We start from the raw sequence: 20396 nt of genomic DNA, 5'->3' as shown, positions 1-20396 counted from the left end.
TAAATATTAATATACACATGTACACATATATATGAGAGAGACAGACAAACTGTGGAAATATAAAAGAAGAGCTTTTAACTTTTTAGGAACATACAGTACAGCTAAGATAGGCCTTAACATAAATGAAATAATGAAAGAACAATTCATTGTTAAAGTTTTAATAAGTAGGGGAGAAGTGAGGAGTTTGAATTTAGTAAGAGGTAGAAGGGGGAAAAAAACCCTCATTCCAAATCTACAAGATAATAAATGGATTATTTTAATTATTAACTACAGTTCTATCACCTGACATTTTTCCCATGAAAAATGATTTTGAGCCTGAGAAACAAGTGCTAAAACTTGGCTGCCTTTCTATGCCTAGAAGTACGTTAACTGTAATATTGGTTTGTGTTTGTTCCATTAGAATACAGTTCTTGTCTTGAAAATGTCATTATGGATTTCATGATAGTTATCTTTGGTTGAACATTCATGTGATACAAAATGGAAAAAAGTTTATCATGCCAATCTTAATATGACCAAAAATAGAAAAAGGCAAAAGAGTTCTTACTGTTGGTTCCTTTCCTCTTGAAACAGCAAACTCATTATTACGTTGGGTAAGAAACAAAAAAGAAAGAATGAGTCTTCAGATGAAATATCTGATACAGAGCAGATGCCACGGCACACGCTCAAAGAGGAAGACCCTCAAGTGAGTATTACATTTTTTCTGAGAAATGAAGCACTGGTAGAATTATTTAGATAGCATAAAACTGCTTTATGGTTATTTATACTTTAGTTTAGTAGTAAAACTACATTGTATTACATGGTAGAACTTTAAGACAGCAAAATGTGCTTCTAGCAGTATTGCTATAGAATGTTAGATCTGGGAGGGAACCTACATATCCTCTCTAAACCCTTCATTTTTCAGATAATGAAACCAAAGCCCAGAGAGGTTAAGTAACAGTCCAAAGTCCCTGATGGCTTTTAGTATGGAGAAATATCTAGTGATATTATCCTGTACTTATGGAGTGCTTTTGAGTGAACTTAATGATGGAGATATTGATTTTTAGAATCACATAGAATGATAGAGCAAGTGGATTGAATCGTTCCTAGAGATAATTCCGTTGGTCTGCTTCTGTCAAAGAAAAGATAACCAGTTTTATTAAAAATCCCCTAATGTGGACAAGAATACTGTGCATTTTGCCTTTTTTTTTTTTTTTTTGAATAGGTGGATATTCAAAATAACCTTGTGAAGTTAAAAAGTCTATATGTAGTGAAGGTCATAATAATTCAGGCCACCCTCTGCTCTCTAATAATTAAAGTACAACTCTAGGCCGTATGGGTGGTGGCAGTTGTTGAATTATGGGGCCAGAAAGCCCCTGAATGGCCTTTCTTCTTCCTTATGCAGCTTCTTATCCAATGGGAGAGTAGTGGCTCAAGGCTCCTGGGCTGCTGCAAGAGTTGAGGTAAGGGCAGTGACTGAAGCTCCTAATATTATATGGCCTGGCTTTTTCTTCACATGTTATCCTTAACCTAGGCAAACTTACAGTTAACTTATTCAACATGAGAAAATTCAGTTGAATTTTTGCTAGGATACTGCTGGCCATTTTTCCACTATTGTTATTACCAAACAACGAAATGGTAGAATAGGTTAACATGCGCATTTCTTCCGTGCTTTTCGCTGTAGGTTGCTGCATTGCGTTAACGCAAAAATATAAATGGGGAAGGAAAGAAATATTTTCTGATAAATGATAATAAATCTATATTATTGATATATTTAAGTGTTCCATTATATGAATGATGGAAAGTGCCATGTAGCTTTCACTTACAGTGGACTGTCAAGATTTGAAGGCGTGAAAACTAATTTAAGTTTTAGGTTTAGAGTCAGGTGGAATAAAAATCTAAATGTGATATTTAATTCTTTTACCCTTAATCTTCATATAGAGTACTTCAGTAGTCTGACTATGTTTGCAGACTTAATATTTTTAAAAGCGCATACAGTACATTATGTTAGGATTATTATAGGACACAAGTGACATGTTATTGGAATGATGTGTTAGTTGTTTAAAAGCCTGTTTCTGACCTCTTATGTAAAGTGTTGTAGTTTGATCTTTTGAAGCCTCTAAGAAGAAAAACCTAGAAAAATGTTCAAAAAAAGAATTTGTCACCATTTTAAATTGTGCTTTCAAAACACTATAGAGAAATAAAGCCAGACAAAAGCACGTTAGCCAAAAATGTGCACACCAAATTAGTTTTTGTATTTTTAAAGTAGTAGAGATATTACATGACAGAGAAAGATAATTTGTTGAGAGTGGCACCTCATTTGGCTTGGCCTGATGTGTAGCTGTGTTCTCTAGTCGAATATAATTTATTCCACTGTAATGATTCCAGCTATAATCTTATAGTATCTATAATAATCTTATAATATTCCAGCAATAATCACATAACTCACACTTTTTAATTCATCTTTTAGATTGATAAAGTCTTCATAGGATGAGTATGCAGCTTACGATACGTGGCTCTCATGTTATCTTGTGAAGAATTATCTAAATGTGCACTTTTGTTAGTGCAAAGGATTCTTTCAGGCCACTCATTTACAATTTATGAAAGACCTAAATGAGGCATTTCAAAGTACTAATAGATACCTAAGTGACCAGAAAGGAAACTTTAATGCTGAAAACATCAAATGGAATCTTCTAAAAGTATATCGAATTACTCTTAAACTTCACTACCTAGAAGATTTGTGCCCAATGAGACATAACATTGGTAATACATGTTATTGTTAGAATAATAAATGTCACTGTTGGTTTACTAATTTAAGCTATTCTTGAGTATTCAGAGCTATATGATGCCTGTAGTAGAACTCTAAATATTCCTTCAGCCTAGTGTTAGATTAGAGATCCATAGAATTTTTCCCTCAAGTAATAGTAATTTTTTTTTTCAAAATAAGATGTGGGAAAATTTGGGTTTCTAGAAGTTCCTTTTATTACAACTTTTATATGCCACCTTCCTGTCTCCCATATTAACAACAGTGTTACCTTGAGTTTTGAAAATGTGTATGTCTTCATGGCCAAGAGATGGTGACCCATCCTACATGAGTCATGAGGTTATCTACTGTATTTGGCTAACCTAACTCACCATATTAGTACCTTTCTTTCTCTCAGTATTCCACAACTCGAGAAACAGGCAGAGGCATGTAAAAGGCCACTGCAATTTTTTGAATGCAGTTTGTCCTCAGCCTGCTGCACTGATTGAGGCATTTTTGTAATGGCTATGGAAATATGAAAGGCCTACCAAATTGAGGATATTCGCGGAAACCAAAAGGAGAATGCATAGGTCATTTTGCTGGTTTTAATGTGGGGGGATGTCATGGGAGTTACTAAATATATAAAATGGCATAGAAAAAGGAAGGAAGAAGGGGTAGATTTACCAAATACTGAGCAATAGAAAAGTTGGCTGAGATGCTTCCACCCATGAGATTTTAGGGATGTGGGGAAAAAAAGCAAACCTAGGTTCTTTGAAATTTTCAAGCCAATTTGAGATTTTGATTTTATAGTGGGGAAGATCAAATATTAGATATGTAGGGAGGTAAGTAAAGCCATGTGTATTATACCTGATTTTAAATCATTTAGATTACTTTAAAATGTAATACTTTTCAAAAGGCTTACTTCTGCTTTTGATAGTGTTTTTTATTTTTTAAGGGAAGCTAGTAAAGTCAGTAAAAAACAGGTTCCTCTTTCATGCACATTAAATTATTTGGTAGATTTACTTGATTATTTTGTGTATCTCTTAAAATATTTTACATTATTTCATTCTGTTTTAAACAGAAGTTTGTGGGTTTTGTGGTAACAGTTATTTAATATCGTGTTCTAGTTTTATGTCCCCGATTAATTATTTAACCAGTATACATCTGATGCACTTTTTAGGTTTGAAGCAAAAACTGCAAAAGTATTAACAGTTTAAAGTATGTGTTGCCCAAAGTGTGAAATAGCTAAATAAAACATGTCTTTACTCTTCTCAACAATAGTTTCTAAAGACAGGTAATAAAGGTATTACTAATAAAATATGTTTTGCCCAAGGTATGAAGTGGTTAAATAAATCTTTTTTAATTGTAATAATTTCTAAAGAAAAGTAATAATGGTTTGACTATTCTTTGTTATTTGAAACGTTAGGAAGTAGAACAAGATTCTGAGCCTGTGGCAAAGGGAAAATTATAATCTTCCTTTAATTAAAAGGAAAAATGAGAAAAGATGGATGTTGAAGACAATTTCAAAAATTTAATGTACAAAATTGCCACACTAGGAGTAATTATTTTTAAAGTCTTTCCTTTAAAATCTGTCATATAAATATGATCCTTATGGTTCATTACAGAAAAGAAGATCAAATCGTCAAATTAAAAGAAAAAAATATGCGGAAGATGCAGAAGGGAAACAATCTGAAGAAGAGCTCAAAGGTTCTATGAAAATAAAAAAGAATTCAGCTCCTTTACCTGGTGAACAGCCTTTACAGTTATTTGTGGTAAGACAGATCTGGGATTATAAGTACAAATCATTTGAAGTCAACATACATTCTTTAAAATACTCTCATTATCTTTCCTCCTAAAATCTGCTCCAACTTTTCCTCCTGGATTCCATATTGTAGTTAAAGGAACCATTAATTATTCAGATCAGAAACCTAGAGATTCATCCTTTCTGTTTTCTTCCTTTGCTTCTTCATACAGTTTATCACCTTGTTTTTCACCCCTTACATATGTATTTCTGAAACTCCTCCAAATGCTATCCTTTTTGCAGAATATTTCTGAATTATAGTCCTGATCATAGTACTTTTCTACTGAAACCTCCTCTAATAGCTCCCCAAGTCTTACAGAATAGAATGATGTGTTTTTAGCCCAGTGCACAGAGCCCTTTGTGTGGATTTTTTTTGGGGGGGGGGGGATGGGAGGGAGGCCTTACCTCATGCCACTTCTTCACAAGCACTGACTCCTCTGGCCTTATGAATATGGGTGCACGCTCTGTATCTCTGAGTGTGCATCTTCCTCTCTGTGCGTTCTTGTCACCTTCCTTGTCTGGATTGTGGCCCAGCCACTCACCTGCCAACTGAGTGATCTGACACCTTGGGCAAGCACTTATGTTCTCTGTGCTTGAGCTTCCTAATCGGTACAGTGGAGACAATAATAGTACCTACCTTGTTGTGTACTTGTGAGGGTTAAATGAGTTAATATATACATGAAGTGCTGATGATCACGCTGAGCCCATTAAGCACAGTACGTGTCCGGTGATGAAGATGCAGGTGCTGACCAGGACAGTAACAACAGTGATGTTTTTCCATTTTTGTATTCCTAACATTTAACACCACGCCCGGCACACATGCTCAATAAACATCTGCTGAATTTTAGTGTGTTCGTAAACCTACAAAGTAGCAACTAAAGGAGTTTTTAAAATGTGACGTCGTATTTTCTTTCTTCCCTCCCATAGGAGAATCCAAGTGAAGAAGATGCTGCAATCGTGGATAAAATCCTGTCTTCTAGAATTACAAAAAAGGAAGTAAGTAATCTCACGTTACGTTGCACACTTTACGTGGCCTGAGTGTTACACTCCTAAGTGTTGATTTTATTTCCTTAGGTATCACCTGGAGTGATGATTGATACAGAAGAATTTTTTGTAAAATACAAGAATTAGTAAGTATCTGAGATAGAAAAATAATAGAAAATACTGATTTAAATATAAATTAACATTTAAATATATTAAGTTAAATTATTCTTTTTATTTTATCTGCATTTTAAAGTGTTTAATTAATGCATGAACTTAAAAGGCTGCAAACCCTTTATGTTAAAATTTAAGGGAATTTGCGGACACCTGGGTGGCTCAGTCTGTTAGGCGTCCAACTTCGGCTCAGGTCATGATCTCACGGTTCGTGAGTTCAAGACCCATGTCAGGCTCTGGCCTGACAGCTCGGAGCCTGGAGCCTACTTCGGATTCTGTGTCTCCCTCTGTCTCTGCCCCTCCCCTCTCACTGTGTCTCTCTCTCAAAAACAAATAAACATTAAAAAAAAAAAAGTTTAAGGGGATTTTCTTCCAGAAAACACTAACTATTAATATCAAAATGAAAGAATAAAATATTCTTTTACAAATTATAGACATTACTTGTTATGTTGTTGAACTTTTCAGATTTTATTCCACTTTTTCCTATACTTATGTGACAGAAAGTGTTTTAAATAAAATTACGTTGGCTTTGAAATAAGTTAGCTTTCTGATCATAACAAAACTAATACAGTGAAGAAGTAACTGATAAATCACATCTCGTTGCCCTGATGACTTGGTTTACCATTCTGTTTTGTGTGGCAAATTGCACGTGTTTATACTACAGTCTCCTTAGGATATAATGATCACAGTGGCTTTATTTTAGAAATTGTACAGAGTCTGTTGGCATTAAATGAAATGATGAGCTACCTATTCATAAAGTTGAATATTTTGTATTGGATGCTATGATTAAAAATAAATCTAAAAAAACAAAACAAAACATGATTTTCTCTGTCATTCTAATATATTGCTTTTATAAACATTTTAGCTCCTATCTTCACTGTGAGTGGGCCACAGAACAGCAGCTTTTGAAAGATAAAAGGATCCAGCAGAAAATCAAACGATTCAAACTGAGACAAGCACAAAGAGCACATTTTTTTGCAGACGTAAGAAAAGGAAATAAATGAAACTATTATGTGTTGAACTCTGAACAAATTTAGTGTTATTTATCAACAATTTAAGTCTTATTCATTTTAATTCTTAGGCTTCCAAGTTTGATATTTGAATACAAATGCCATCTTCATATAGTAATTTTCTCTCCCCAAATTTAGCTTGGAAACTAGCTGCAGCAGGAGCACTGATAATTCAGAGTGGCAGATAACTCTTCTATTTTTATTTTATTTTTAGTTTTTTCTTGTATTTTTAAAGTCACAGTATTTCAATACTTAAGAGTTGAATATGAGTGGGTTAATGTCTCAAAGAATTTTATCAGCAGAGTTATTCAAGTAATGGAAATGGTAATGTAGCAAGTAAATGGAAATTTTAAAGATTTTTCAGTACATGAAATATGTTGCATATTTTCTATGCCAGGTGGTGTGTGTATGAACAAAAACATCATAGGAATAATTCACTTGAACGGTCTCACCTATTAGTTGATGGCCTTTTCAGCTCTAAATTTTTTTTCTTTCTTCTTTTAATGGGCTTATTTTAGAGCAGTTTTAGATTCATCTAAATTTTTTTTAACTTTTTCATTTGAAGATTTTTTTAGAGTTTCTATTTTGAAAATCTTAAGTTGTAAAAATAGTACAATGAATTCACATGTATATATATCTGTATCTATATCTATCTTTATACTTGAAGTATAGTTGACATACAATGTTATATTACTTTCAGGTGTACAACATAGTGATTCCACTAGTCTGTATGTTACACTGTGCTCACCACAAGTGTAACTGCCATCTGTCACCATACAGCAATCACAGCACCATTGACTCTATTCCCTATGCTGTACATTTTATTTTCCCACATATATTTTAACACGATTCCCTAAATGTTAACATTTTACCATGTTTGCTTTTCATTCACATTCGTTCTCCCTCTGCCTCAGTCTCTGCCTCCCTCCCATGAACATTCCTTTTTTCTTAAACCATTTGAAAGCAAGTTGCAAATACATCAGTATTTAAGTTTTCAAGAATTCTGTTACATAATAATATAATTAACATTGATGTCGTATTAACCCATCTGCAAACCTTATTCATATTTCAGTAACTGCTCCACTATTTTTATAGCAAAAGATGTGTCTTCGTGTTTGTTAAACTGGTCCAGAATCCAATCCAGCATCATATGTTGAATTGTGTTGTCATATGTCTTTTAATTGGTCTTTCTGTGTTTTTCATTACTTGAACATTTTTAAGAGTATAGGTAATGGCGCCTGAGTGGCTCAGTCAGTTAAGCATCTGAATCTTGATTTCGGCCCAGGTTATGATCCCAGGATTGTGGGATCCAGCCCCGCATTGGACTCTGCACTGAGCGTGGAGCCTGCTTAGTTAGGATTCTTGTTTTTCTTCCCTCTGCCCCTCTCCCCGCCTTGCTCGCTCGCTTGCTATCTCTCTCTCTCAAAAAAAAAAAAAAAAGAAAAGAAAAAAGAGTATAGGTGGTAAATTTGGTGGCGTCTGATGCTTTCTCGGGATTCAAGTCATGTTAAAAGAACATTGCTATATTGTACACCTGAAACTAATGTAACTCTGTGTATTGACTCCACTGGAATTAAAGTAAAAGACCACCACAGAAATGATACTGTAGCCTTCTCAATAAATCATATCAGGAAGTGCACAATACCTGTTTGCCCCATTACTGGTGGTGGTAACTTTAATCACTAGATTATGGTGGTATCCGGCAGATTTTTGCACCATGAAGTTACTCTTACTTCCTTTCTAATTATAAAATCGACTTTAAAAATTTGATGATTCTAATGACCTCCTCAGTTTATGGATGCTGGGAGGTCAAAATTTTTTCACCTCCTCACTCTAATACAGAAATTTCTAATGAGCTAAAGATTTTAGAAATACTTAATAATCTTTTAACTTTTCACAAAGACTAATTTTTCTCACTTGACTCAGGTACAACATAAATTGGAACTATGCAGATTGTCTTAAAAGTACCTCGTTACCATTCTGATGTTGGGCAGTGTCTTTGTTATCAAGAGATCCCGAGATGATACCATTGTTCAGGAAGGATTTGAGACAGTGAAGAGAACTAAACACAGAACCATGGAGCACTACAGTATTTAAAGGTTAAGCAGAGGAGTAGAGGCAGCAGAGATAGTCGAGAAGGGCTATTGAAAGTAAGGCGTTGAGGAATGAGTAGGAAACAGCCGGGCAGACAGGAGAAGGAACAACAATCCATTCAGAAGGGAGAAGAACGAGTTTAAAAACATGGAGGTGTGCCATAACATGGAGTTTGAAAAGGCTGTGTTTTTGTACTTCGGGAGCATGAAATCTGGGGTACAGCTGTGCCAAGCAGTAGGAGGTGAGGCTGGAGGAAAAGGTACAATCCTGTTTATTCCACACAAACCAATGTGGGCCTGATCCCCAAACAAGGGAGGGTCACTGAAGGATTTGAAGCAGGGGAGCCATGGGTAAGATTTATATTTGAGAAAGATCACCCTAGGGTCAATGTGAAAATGGATTAAAGGGAGGCAAGAAGGTAGTCAAGGACTAGTTAGGAGGTTGTCGGAGTCCACGTAAGGAGTGACGAAGCAGGGAGAATGAGGAAGGAGGAACCAATCTGAGCTGTCATTAAAGGCAGAATCTATAAGAATTGATGACTTACTAGATGTGGGAGATTAAAAAAGAGAAAGAATCTGAGCTGACTTCTCCATGTCTGACTTGTGTAACTGGGAATAAGGGGGTGGGGGCAGTGCTGTGTTATCACTAGCCTAGTAGGAAACTGCAGGAAAGAAGCGCACATAGGTTGAAGAGTAAATGAGTGCAATTTGAGGTCACTCAGATAGAGAGTCCTCTTTCATTTAAGTCATTGGGTCCTGAGCCCAGGAATCATCAGTAGATCAAGAATGTTTGATACAGCTGATAGATGGGCCTACAGGTGGGGTGGTTGGCCTCCAACACATAGACCTGAGGAAAGTGGCAAAAGAAAGGTACAGAGACCCTTTATGGAAAATTTTAAGGAACGTGTCTTCTAGAGTAAGCTACTCATCTAAGGTACCTTAATTTTTGGTGTTATTTGGTTGCTTTTATTATATGTAACATGCTGATTCATAGTATAGACAAACATCGTAGGTATCTTTTGGAAATTAAAAGGGAAGTATCCCATTCATTGAAAATTTAATTGAAATCAAACTTATGTTTGCTGTATAGAAAATAGCTAGTTAAATTGTGTTTATAATGCTTTTATCTTTCTACTTCTTTGTCAAATATCGATCAAGTTACTTTTTAATTATAGATGGAAGAGGAACCATTTAACCCAGACTACGTTGAAGTAGACAGAGTGTTAGAAGTCTCTTTTTGTGAAGATAAAGACACTGGTGAGGTAAATATTTAGTTAAAAAAATTAAAAACCTAAACTTGCCAAATGTTAAAACCTACTGTTCTTAAAAAATTAATGACCTAAAAACACTGAAAAATGTTTCCTTAGTTTTTATGGATGTAGGGTGCGTATATTGAAACTGTTTCTAGCTACTCTTTTTCAAAATGGTAAAATGAAAAATTTTTTTTACAGCCTGTTATTTACTACTTAGTAAAGTGGTGCTCATTACCGTATGAAGATAGTACTTGGGAACTAAAAGAAGATGTAGATCTTGCAAAAATAGAAGAGTTTGAACAGTTACAAGCTTCAAGGCCTGACACAAGACATTTGGTAAGAACTGCGTCTTAGACAACTTCATAAAATCTTAACACTTCTCTGTTCAACAGGTTTTATGTAGTCTTTGCATTTTTAATTTTGTTTTTGGCACACAGTGAATACTGTATTTTAAAAATTGCTACATAATATCTTATGTATGTTAATTTATTCCTCTGAAAACTGGGTATTCCAGTTTTTGGCTGTCATAAACAATGCGAACATTGAACATGGAGCCCTTGTACGAGTGTCTGTAAGACAAATCTGAAGTGTAATCACTTGGTCAGAGCATATGTGCATTTATAATTCTGATGAGTATTTCCTTCAGATTTCCCTCCAGAAAAGTTGCAAATGCTTCTACCTTATCTCTGAATTTAACAGTGTCCCACTACTTTTTCTCTCAGGTCATTTATAAAAATATCAAGAATAGGGGCACCTGGGTGGCTCAATCAGTTAAGTGTCCCACTCTTGATTTCAGCTCAGATCACGATCTTACAGGGTTCATGAGTTGGAGCCCTGTAATGGACTTCGCACTGGCAGTGTGGAGCCTGCTTGGGATTCTCTCTCTCTCTCCTTCCCCCACTTGCTCTCCCTCTCTCTCTAACATAAGTAAATAAACAATAAAAAATACATCAGGAATATCAGTTTCACTGGCCCCTGGGTGACTCAGTTAAGTGTCGGACTCTTGATTTCAGCTTGGTCATGATCTCACAGTTGATGAGATGGAGTCCTGCATCGGGCTCTGTGCAGATGGTGCAGAGCCTGCTTGCGGTTCTCTCTTTTTCTCTCTCTCTCTGCCCCTCCTCTGCCCACACGTGCGCGTGCGCACACACACATACTCATTCTCTCTCAAAATAAATAAACTGAAAAAAATGTATCTGTTTCAGCTCTGGGTGGAGTTATTAATTCTCTGTATGTATAAATTAAGGAAAAAATCCTTATTACACTCACCTTTTCCTTTTCTATAAACCAGTTAATTCTCTATAACTAAATAGTTCATCTCTTTCCATAATAGCTTTATTTTAAAAGAACCTTTTAGGGTCGCCTTGGTGGCTCAGTTGGTTGAGCATCTTACTTTGGCTCAGGTCATGATCTCACAGTTTGTGGATTCAAGCCCCGCATCGGGCTCTGTGCTGGCAACTCAGAGCCTGGAACCTGCTTCGGATTCTGTGTCTTCCTCTCTCTCTGCCCCTCCCCGTTCACATTTTGTCTCATCTCCCTCAAAAATAAATAAACATCAAAAAAAATTTTTTTTTACATTTAAAAAAATTTTTAAAGAAACTTTTATATGGAATGTTGGTAAAAAGCCTACATAAATTAAGTACATTGGTTTTTGGTTTTTTTGTTGTTGGTGGTGGTGGTGGGTTTTTTTTTTGTTGTTGTTGTTTTGGCTGGGGCAGTACTAATCTCTTCCCTAGTCAAAAAAAATTAAAAAAACTTGAACAGGTTATTGACTTTTCTAATACAAAAACTAGAATTCTAGAAGGCTCTGGCAAGTTGTGTTATTGCTAATAATTCTATAATTTTTTACTTTGATTTATTTTCTTTTTCTTTTTAAATTTTCTTTTTTTAATTTACTCCAAATTAGTTAGCATATAGTGCAACAATGATTTCAAGAGTAGATTCCTTAATGCCTCTTACCCATTTAGCCCATCCCCCCTCCCACAACCCCTCCAGTAACCCTCACTTTGTTCTCCATATTTAAGACTGTCTTCTGTTTTTTCCCCCTCCCTGTTTTTGTACTATTTTTGCTTCCCTTCCCTAATGTTCATCTGTTCTGTGTCTTAAAGTCCTCATATGAGTGAAGTCATATGATATTTGTCTTTCTCTGATTAATTTCACTTAGCATAATACCCTCCAGTTCCACCCACGTAGTTGCAAATGGCAAGATTTTGTTCTTTTTGATTGCTGAGTAATACTCCATTGTATGTATATACCACATCTTCTTTATCCATTCATCCATTGATGGACATTTGGGCTCTTTCCATACTCTGGCTATTGTTGATAGTACTGCTATAACCATTGGGGTGCCTGTGTCCCTTCGAAACAGCATACCTATCTCCCTTGGATAAATACCTAGTACTGCAATTGCTGGGTCATAGGGTAGTTCTATTTTTAATTTTTTGAGGAACCTCCATACTACTTTCCAGAGTGGCTGTAGCAGTTTGCACTCCCACCAGTAGTGGGACTTGCACCAGTACTGCAAGAGAGATCCTCTTTCTCGGCATCCTCACCAACATCTGTTGTTGCCTGAGTTGTTCATGTTAGCCATTCTGACAGGTGTGAGGTGGTATCTCATTGTGGTTTTCATTTGTATTTCCCTGATGATGAGTGATGTTGAATAATTTTTTTTACTTTTAATTCCTAAAATTGTTTATTTCAACTCTAAAACATAAGATTATTCTGTGAATCCAGTTTTGGGGGCCATCCAAAAGAAATTCACAATGAGACCTATTATGATTTTATTAAATATTTTGTCCTGTCCTCTTTCAAATGTAATTTGGTCACAGAAATTTCTTACTTCACCGAAGAGGGAATTTATACATGGAAAGGCAGGCGCAGATCACTTTTCAGTTAGCATCACAGTGAGGAAGGCTGCCATGAAAAATGTGGAGATATGACATAAGAGTAGGAAATAAATTAATTGTTCATGGAATAGATCATATTTTTATAATAACTCTTTTCTGTTCTTCTTAATTTATCTCTCAGTAATATCCATCATCTGCCACCAAGAGAACAGCAGCCTTACCCCCATTCCTTTGACTACAGAATGCCTTCCCTTGTACTGGGAAGCAAAAGTGTTAACTAGTTAAGGGAGGGGGGTGGGTCAAGGGATATAACGGAAAGGAAAGATTTTCTTTTTGGAATTGGGGACTGTGCCTCAGTGGTAACCTAGTTTTTTAGCCTCATCAGTCAGTGATCCTCAGTCAGAAGTGCATATCAGAATCACTTGGGAACTTTTCAGAAATTCAAGATGCCTGGTTTTCTATTTCCTGGTTTCAGAATCAGAATGTCTGAGAGCAGACCCCAGGCAAAAGTGTTTTTAAAAAAGATGATATTGGGGCGCCTGGGTGGCGCAGTCGGTTAAGCGTCTGACTTCGGCCAGGTCACGATCTCGCGGTCCGTGAGTTCGAGCCCCGCGTCAGGCTGTGGGCTGATGGCTTGGAGCCTGGAGCCTGTTTCCGATTCTGTGTCTCCCTCTCTCTCTGCCCCTCCCCCGTTCATGCTCTGTCTCTCTCTGTCCCAAAAATAAATAAAAAACGTTGAAAAAAAAATTTTTTTTTAAATAGAAAAAAAAAGATTTTGATACACATGACTGAGAAAAGCACTGCCTTAGTCCTTGATAAAGGGAGATTAGCCATTAGAAACAATCCCCTTAATTCACGTACCACATGCATTTGACAGTGGTGCAAGCCTAACATAGTTAAATACTGTAGGAGGTAAGTGGATTTTTGCTAGGCTATTATTGAATAAAACAACATATAAAACATGTAAAGTGTTTTTAGAGATTCTGGAAATTCAAGTTCACTGGATACCATTTAAGAAATGTTTTCTTTAGTAAACCCTGATTGTATTTAGTTCCAGCAGAGCTTTAATTGCCAGCTGTTTTCAGATTACTAATAGCCTATTTTGTTTTTCTTTCGCAATTACCATATGCTGACCCTGACCATCCTGGTAATTTTTAGAGGTGTCATTTTGTTGATTAGTAACAATATACTCTCACTTGCAAGTGGGAGACCATAGGAAACCTTGCATTTGTTTCTCAGAAATGTATTTATCCTCCTGAGACCTAGATCCTACTAGTTTGGGGCTAGAATATTGTTCTCTCTCCACCCATCCATCAGTCTTAAGAAAGTTTATGTCTTGGCTATCCAGAATAAATTCATGACAGAGCTTTTTATTACTGGGGAAGAAAAAATATATTGAAAAGTGGGACTAAAGTATATATGTAAATGATTTTTTTTTTTTTTTTTGCATACAGTGTTATGCTTCTAGATTTTTTTTCAAAGAAATTCGTTGTACCATGATTATCAAAAGTGGTATAGAGAAGTATGGTAGATTTAAAATATGAGTGAAAATTCGATATACATCATCCTTTTTAGTCGGCTGCCTCTGCACTAGTCCTGGGATGTAGCCAGGTGAGTCCACGTGAGCACCTGAAGAAGTCTCTCAGTTAGCTATGTAGCCTTGTGGGTTTCATGGATGCAAGCCCTATTGGGTTTCAAAGCTAGATGTTTTGGGGGCTCATCTCTCAGGTTCAGATCTTAAAAGTTGGGGTACCAACATACAGCATTTAAACCATTTGCTTCTCAGGGAGAAGCTTAGAGTTGTAAGTTCCTTCCTGATTATGGGTCACTACACAGGGCACTGGGTTTATGGCGAGATTATGTCTCAGCCTGTCTCACCTGTTTTTTTTCTCATTTGCCTGATGTGTAGGAGTTACTCAGCTAGTTTTGGGGTTGCTTTCAGAGGAAATTGTTGCATATGTAGTTGTAGATTTAGGGTGTCTGTGGGAAAAGGTAAGTTCAGGTTCTTCCTCTGTTATCATCTTGAACCAGACCCAGCTACATCATATTTCTAAAAGATAATTTGAGTTTGAAGCAACATGCAGTAAATTGCATATTTGAAGTATACGGTTGGGTAAGTTTTGATGTCTGAAACCATCACTATTATCAAGATAATGAACTATCCATCACTCCCATATTCTCATGCCCCTTTGTAATCCCTCCCCCCAAAATCTTCCTTCCTCTAACCCCATTCCCCACCTGTAGACAATTACTGATCTTCCCTATGTCACTATGAATTGTTTTAAATGTTCTTATACCGTTCTTTTTGTATGACTCCTTTCATGTAGCATTTGAAATTCATGTTATTGCATGTATTGATAGTTCATTCATTCCTTTACATTACTGAGTAGGATTTGTTGTAATATCCCACAATTTGTTTATCCATTCATCTGTTGATGAATACTTGTGTTGGCTATTAGAACTAAGGTATTATGGACTTTAGTAGACAAGTCTTTGTCTAGACGTGAGCTTTCATGTCTCTTCAGTAAATACGCACGAGTAAAATGGCTGGGTCATATGTTCAGTGTTCTGTTTAATTTTTTAAGAAACTGCCAAACTTTTTCCTAATTGGTCATACCACAATACATTCTCCACAGCATTGTATAAGAGTTCTAGTTGCTTCACATCCTTGTCAACACTTGATATTGACAGTCTTTTTAATCTTAGCCATTCTAATATGTATATGATGGTACGACATTGTGATTTTATATGCATTTCCTAACGATTAATGATGTTTAGAATCTCTTCATGTGTTTATTTGCCGTTAGTGTATTTTCTTTAACAAAGTGACATTTAAATATTTTGCCTATTTTTTATTGGCTTGTTTGCTTTCCTATTATTTAGCTCTAAGAACTATTTATGTGTTCTATATATAAGACCTTTATCAGATATATGATTTGTAAATCTTAGCTCCTAGTCTGTGGCTTGTCTTTTCACTTCTTACCAATGTCTATAAAAGAACAAAAGTTCCTAATTTTGATTAAGTCCAGTTTATCTGTCTTTTCCTTATGGATCATACTTTTGGTATTATATCTAAGAAATCTTTGCTAGAAATTTTTATTTAGTTTTAGGTAACATTTAGGTCTATGATGAATTTTTTTATGCTTTATTTTTTAAATTTATATCCATGTTAGTTAGCATATACTGCAAAAATGATTTCAAGAATAGATTCCTTAATGCCCCTTACCCATTTAGCCCATCCCCCCTCCCAAAACCCCTCCAGCAACCCTCTGTTTGTTCTTCATATTTAAGAGTCTCTCATGTTTTGTCCTCCTCCCTGTTTTTATATGATTTTTGCTTCCCTTCCCTTATGTTCATCTGTTTTGGATCTTAAATTCCTCATATGAGTGAAGTCATATGACATTTGTCTTTCTCTGACTAATTTCGCTTAGCATAATAACCTCTAGTTCCATCCACATAGTTGCAAATGACCAGATTTCATTCTTTTTGATTGCCGAGTAATACTCCATTGTATGTATATGTGTGTGTGTGTGTGTGTGTGTGTGTGTGTGTGTGTGTGTGTGTGTATACACACACCACATCTTCTTCATCTGTTGATGGACATTTGGGCTCTTTCCATACTTTGGCTATTGTCGATAGTGCTGCTATAAATAACATTGGGGTGCATGTGCCCCTTTGAAACAGCACACCTGTATTTGCTGGATAAATACCTAGTGCAATTGCTGGGTCATAGGGTACTTCTATTTTTTGAGGAACCTCCATACTATTTTTCCAGAGTGGCTGCACCAGCTTGCATTCCCACCAGCAGTGCAAAAGAGATCCTCATTCTCCACATCTTCACCAACATCTGTTCTTGCCTTAGTTGTTTATGTTAGCCATTCTGACAGGTGTGAGGTGGTATCTCATTGTGGTTTTGATTTGTATTTCCCTGATGATGAGTGATGTGAACATTTTTTCATGTGTTGGTTGGCCATCTGGATGACTTTGGAGAAGTGTCTATTCATGTCTTTTGCCCATTTCTTCACTGGATTATTTGTTTTTTGGGTGTTCAGTTTGGTAAGTTCTTTATAGATTTTGGATACTAACCCTTTATCTGATATGTCGTTTGCAAATATCTTCTCCCATTCCATCAGTTGCCTTTTAGTTTTGCTGCTTGTTTCCTTCACTGTGCAGAAGCTTTTTATTTTGATGAGGTCCCAATAGTTCATTTTTGCTTTTGTTTCTCTTGCCTCTGGAGACATGTTGAGTAAGAAGTTGCTACGGCTAATATCAAAGAGGTTTTTGCCTGCTTTCTCCTTGAGGATTTTGATGGCTTCCTGTCTTACATTTAGGTCTTTCATCCATTTTGAATTTATTTTTGTGTATGGTGTAAGAAAGTGACCAGGTTCATTTTTCTGCATGTCGCTGTCCAGTTTTCCCAGCACCACTTGCTGAAGAGACTGTCTTTATTCCATTGGATATTTTTTCCCGCTTTGCCAAAGATTAGTTGGCCATACTTTTGTGGGTCCATTTCTGGGTTCTTTGTTCTGTTCCATTGATCTGAGTGTCTGTTTTTGTGCCAGTACCATACTGTCTTGATGATTACAGCTTTGTAATACAGATTGAAGTCCAGGATTGTGATGCCTCCAGCTTGGTTTTCTTTTTCAAGATTGCTTTGGCTATTCTGGATCCTTCCTTGTTCCACATAAGTTTTAGAATTGTTTGTTCTATCTCTGTGAAGAATGCTAGTGTTATTTTGGTGGGGATTGCTAGGTCAATTATGAATTTTGAGTTAATTTTTGCATGTAGTATATGTATGGATCAAAGTTCATTTTTTGCTTATGGGTATCCTATTGTTCTAGCATCATTTTGGGGGGAAAATAATTATTTTTAGTCCACTAAATTGCCTTTCCTACTTTGTCAGAAATCAATGGATTTCATACATGTGGGTGTATTTTTAAACCCTCTGTCCTGTTCCACTGACCTATTTGTTATCTTTACAACTGTTCCACCCAGTCTCGATTCTTTAACTTTTACAAGTCTTGAAATCATTATAAATCCTCCAACTTTATTATTTTTCAAATTGTTTGGGATCTTTCTAGTCTTTTGCATTTATATATGGTTTTAGAATCAGCATGTCAATTTCTATAAAAACATTGCTGGGATTTGGTTGGGTTATGTTGAATCTGTTTTTCAGTTGGAAGGTATTAACATTTATTTATTTATTTACCTCTTTAATTTCTCTCAGCAATGTTTTATAGTTTTAAATATACCACTCTTACATGATTTTGTTTACCTCTTTATTTACCTCTTTTTATTTACCTTTTTATTTACATGATTTTGTGAGATGTATTCCTAAATAGTGCATATTTTGGATGCTGTTATGATAATTTTTAATGTGTTTGTAATTGTTTCTACGATGTAGAATATAGTTTTCTGTGTATTGATCTTGTGTCATGCAACCTTGCTAATAAAATCACTGTTTAGTTTATCTTTGTTTTAGATTCCACAGGATTTGTCCATAGACAAATCATGTCTTCTTCGAATTTAGTTTTACCTCTTCGTTTCTAATCTTAATGCCTTTTATTTCTTTTTCTTGATTGATTGCACATGTTAGAACCTGCAGTACAATGTTGAATAAAAGTGGGGACAGTGGACATGCTTACCTTTTTCCATTCTTAAGGAGATAACATTCAGTCTTTAATCATTAAGTATGATGTAAGCTTTGGCCCTTTTCGTAGATGTACCGTATCAGGTGAGGAAGTTCCCATCTATTCAAAATTTAATGAGAAGTTTTATCAGGAACAGGTATTGGACTTCTTAAATCCCTTTTCTGCATCTTTTGAGATTATCTATTTTTGTCTGTTGATCAACATTGATTAATTTTCAAATTTAAACTATCTTCCATTCCTGGGAAAAATTCACTTGGTCATGATGTATTACCCTTTTCAATATTGGATCCCATTTGTTAAAATTGTGTTATGAAATTTGCATCTGTATTCATTAGAGATATTGATGTGTAGTGAGTTTGTGTAATATCTTTGATTTTAGTATCAGGGCTTCATGGAATGAGTTGACATATGCTGCCTTCTTCAATTTTCTGGAAGAGTTTGTGCAGAACTAACTTGGTCTCTAGATGTTTGTAAAATTTTGTCATAACACTATGTAATGTTATGCTTCTATAATTAGTTTAAAAGCAATGCTTTTACCATGTATGAGATGTATGGAAGATTAAAAAACTCTGAAATACATCATTCTTTTTTTTTTCTAAAGGATCGTCCTCCTGCTAATATTTGGAAAAAAATTGATCAATCCAGGGACTATAAAAATGGCAATCAACTCAGGGAATATCAACTGGAAGGACTCAACTGGCTCTTATTCAATTGGTACAATAGGTAGGTAGTACATCTTAATAGAAAAAAATTGTGTTGTTTTATTATTTGTGTCAAAATATGTTAAGTAAAATAGGTACTGATGTTGCTGTATTGTTACTGTCATGGAGTTTTTATTATTAAAAGTGAGATTACCTCAGGAAAATATATAAATTACAATTTAGGATTTTGACTTCAGTTCCTTCCTTTAACGGTATGCCAATCAGATGATTAATTAAGATGATTAATTAATTTAAATGATTAATAATAAAATTTGAAATACCTTTCTTACCATCATAAAACATCTGTTGTGTTACAAAGTATTTTTCAGTTTATCAGCTTAGACTGCTGTCTGCCAGGAATTGAATCCGGTTAGTAAAGTGTGAGCAATTATACCAGTAAGAATTAGGTAGGTCTATTATTTAAGTCTTCAAGAAGCAGTTTGTCAGCAGTTGATGAGGAGTAGAAATCAAAATATAAGGGGTGCCTGGCTGGCTCAGTCAGTAGAGCATGCAAGTCTCTCAGTCTCAGGGCCATAACTTCAAGCCCCACGCTGGGCATGGAGCCTACTTAAAACAAAAACAAAAAAACAGAAGCAGAAATCAAAATGTAAGAACCTAGTAATGAATTTACCCCTTTAATTATTTTCCATGTTGTTCAAAATGCTGTGTGGAACATTATCTCACTTTTTTACTGAGAAGAAAATATAGTTGCAAAAGAAGTGAAAAACAGACCCATGATTGAGAAAGTATGGTGGTGTATACAAAAGAGCAAACAATAAGGCATTGTTATTAGTGATAACAGCAAAATTTGATGATGCTTTTATTCAGAATCATTCTTCTGTGTTTTTACTTCTCACTTGATTCTTCTGAGTTGTTACACTGAGTAATGGGGAGTCATGAGATGCAGTCATATGGAGTTAGGAGGGACTTGTTACCTCACACAGCACTCTTCTAGTTTATATTTTCTAAATATTGGCTTTCATTTTTCTCAGGAGAACCTTCCAGGTAAAATAGTTAACAAAATATTGTTTTACTTGTTTTCCCTCATCAGTACCCTTCCCATGGCCTCCATTGCTTGTTTTAAACTTTCAGCAGTTCCCTGACAGCCCTCTATCACAGCCCAGCCCTTCTCACTGCCCATGTGACTGCTCCGTAGAGGAGCCCAGG

At 35.6% G+C, this 20396-nt stretch overlaps 1 protein-coding gene across 12 annotated transcripts in view; it reads left to right on the top strand.

The window, feature by feature from the left end:
- The window catches only part of CHD9 (chromodomain helicase DNA binding protein 9), a 237841-nt gene that overhangs the window by 140352 nt on the left and 77093 nt on the right, over window positions 1-20396 (top strand). For all 12 annotated transcript variants that reach the window (XM_086689430.1, XM_086689428.1, XM_086689432.1 and 9 more), the window contains 8 exons: window positions 571-682; window positions 4345-4491; window positions 5448-5516; window positions 5595-5650; window positions 6541-6658; window positions 9954-10040; window positions 10230-10367; window positions 19130-19251. In XM_086689430.1, coding sequence (XP_086545556.1) covers window positions 571-682; window positions 4345-4491; window positions 5448-5516; window positions 5595-5650; window positions 6541-6658; window positions 9954-10040; window positions 10230-10367; window positions 19130-19251 — 849 coding nt within the window. The remainder of the gene's footprint in view (window positions 1-570; window positions 683-4344; window positions 4492-5447; window positions 5517-5594; window positions 5651-6540; window positions 6659-9953; window positions 10041-10229; window positions 10368-19129; window positions 19252-20396) is intronic.

The sequence above is a fragment of the Puma concolor genome, chromosome E2 (genome assembly GCF_028749965.1).
Source record: "Puma concolor isolate L17-30 chromosome E2, mPumCon1.1.hap2, whole genome shotgun sequence".
Lineage (NCBI taxonomy): Eukaryota > Metazoa > Chordata > Mammalia > Carnivora > Felidae > Puma > Puma concolor.
The sequence above is the reverse complement of the archived record's forward strand: the minus strand, read 5'-3'. Positions and strand labels throughout refer to the sequence as shown.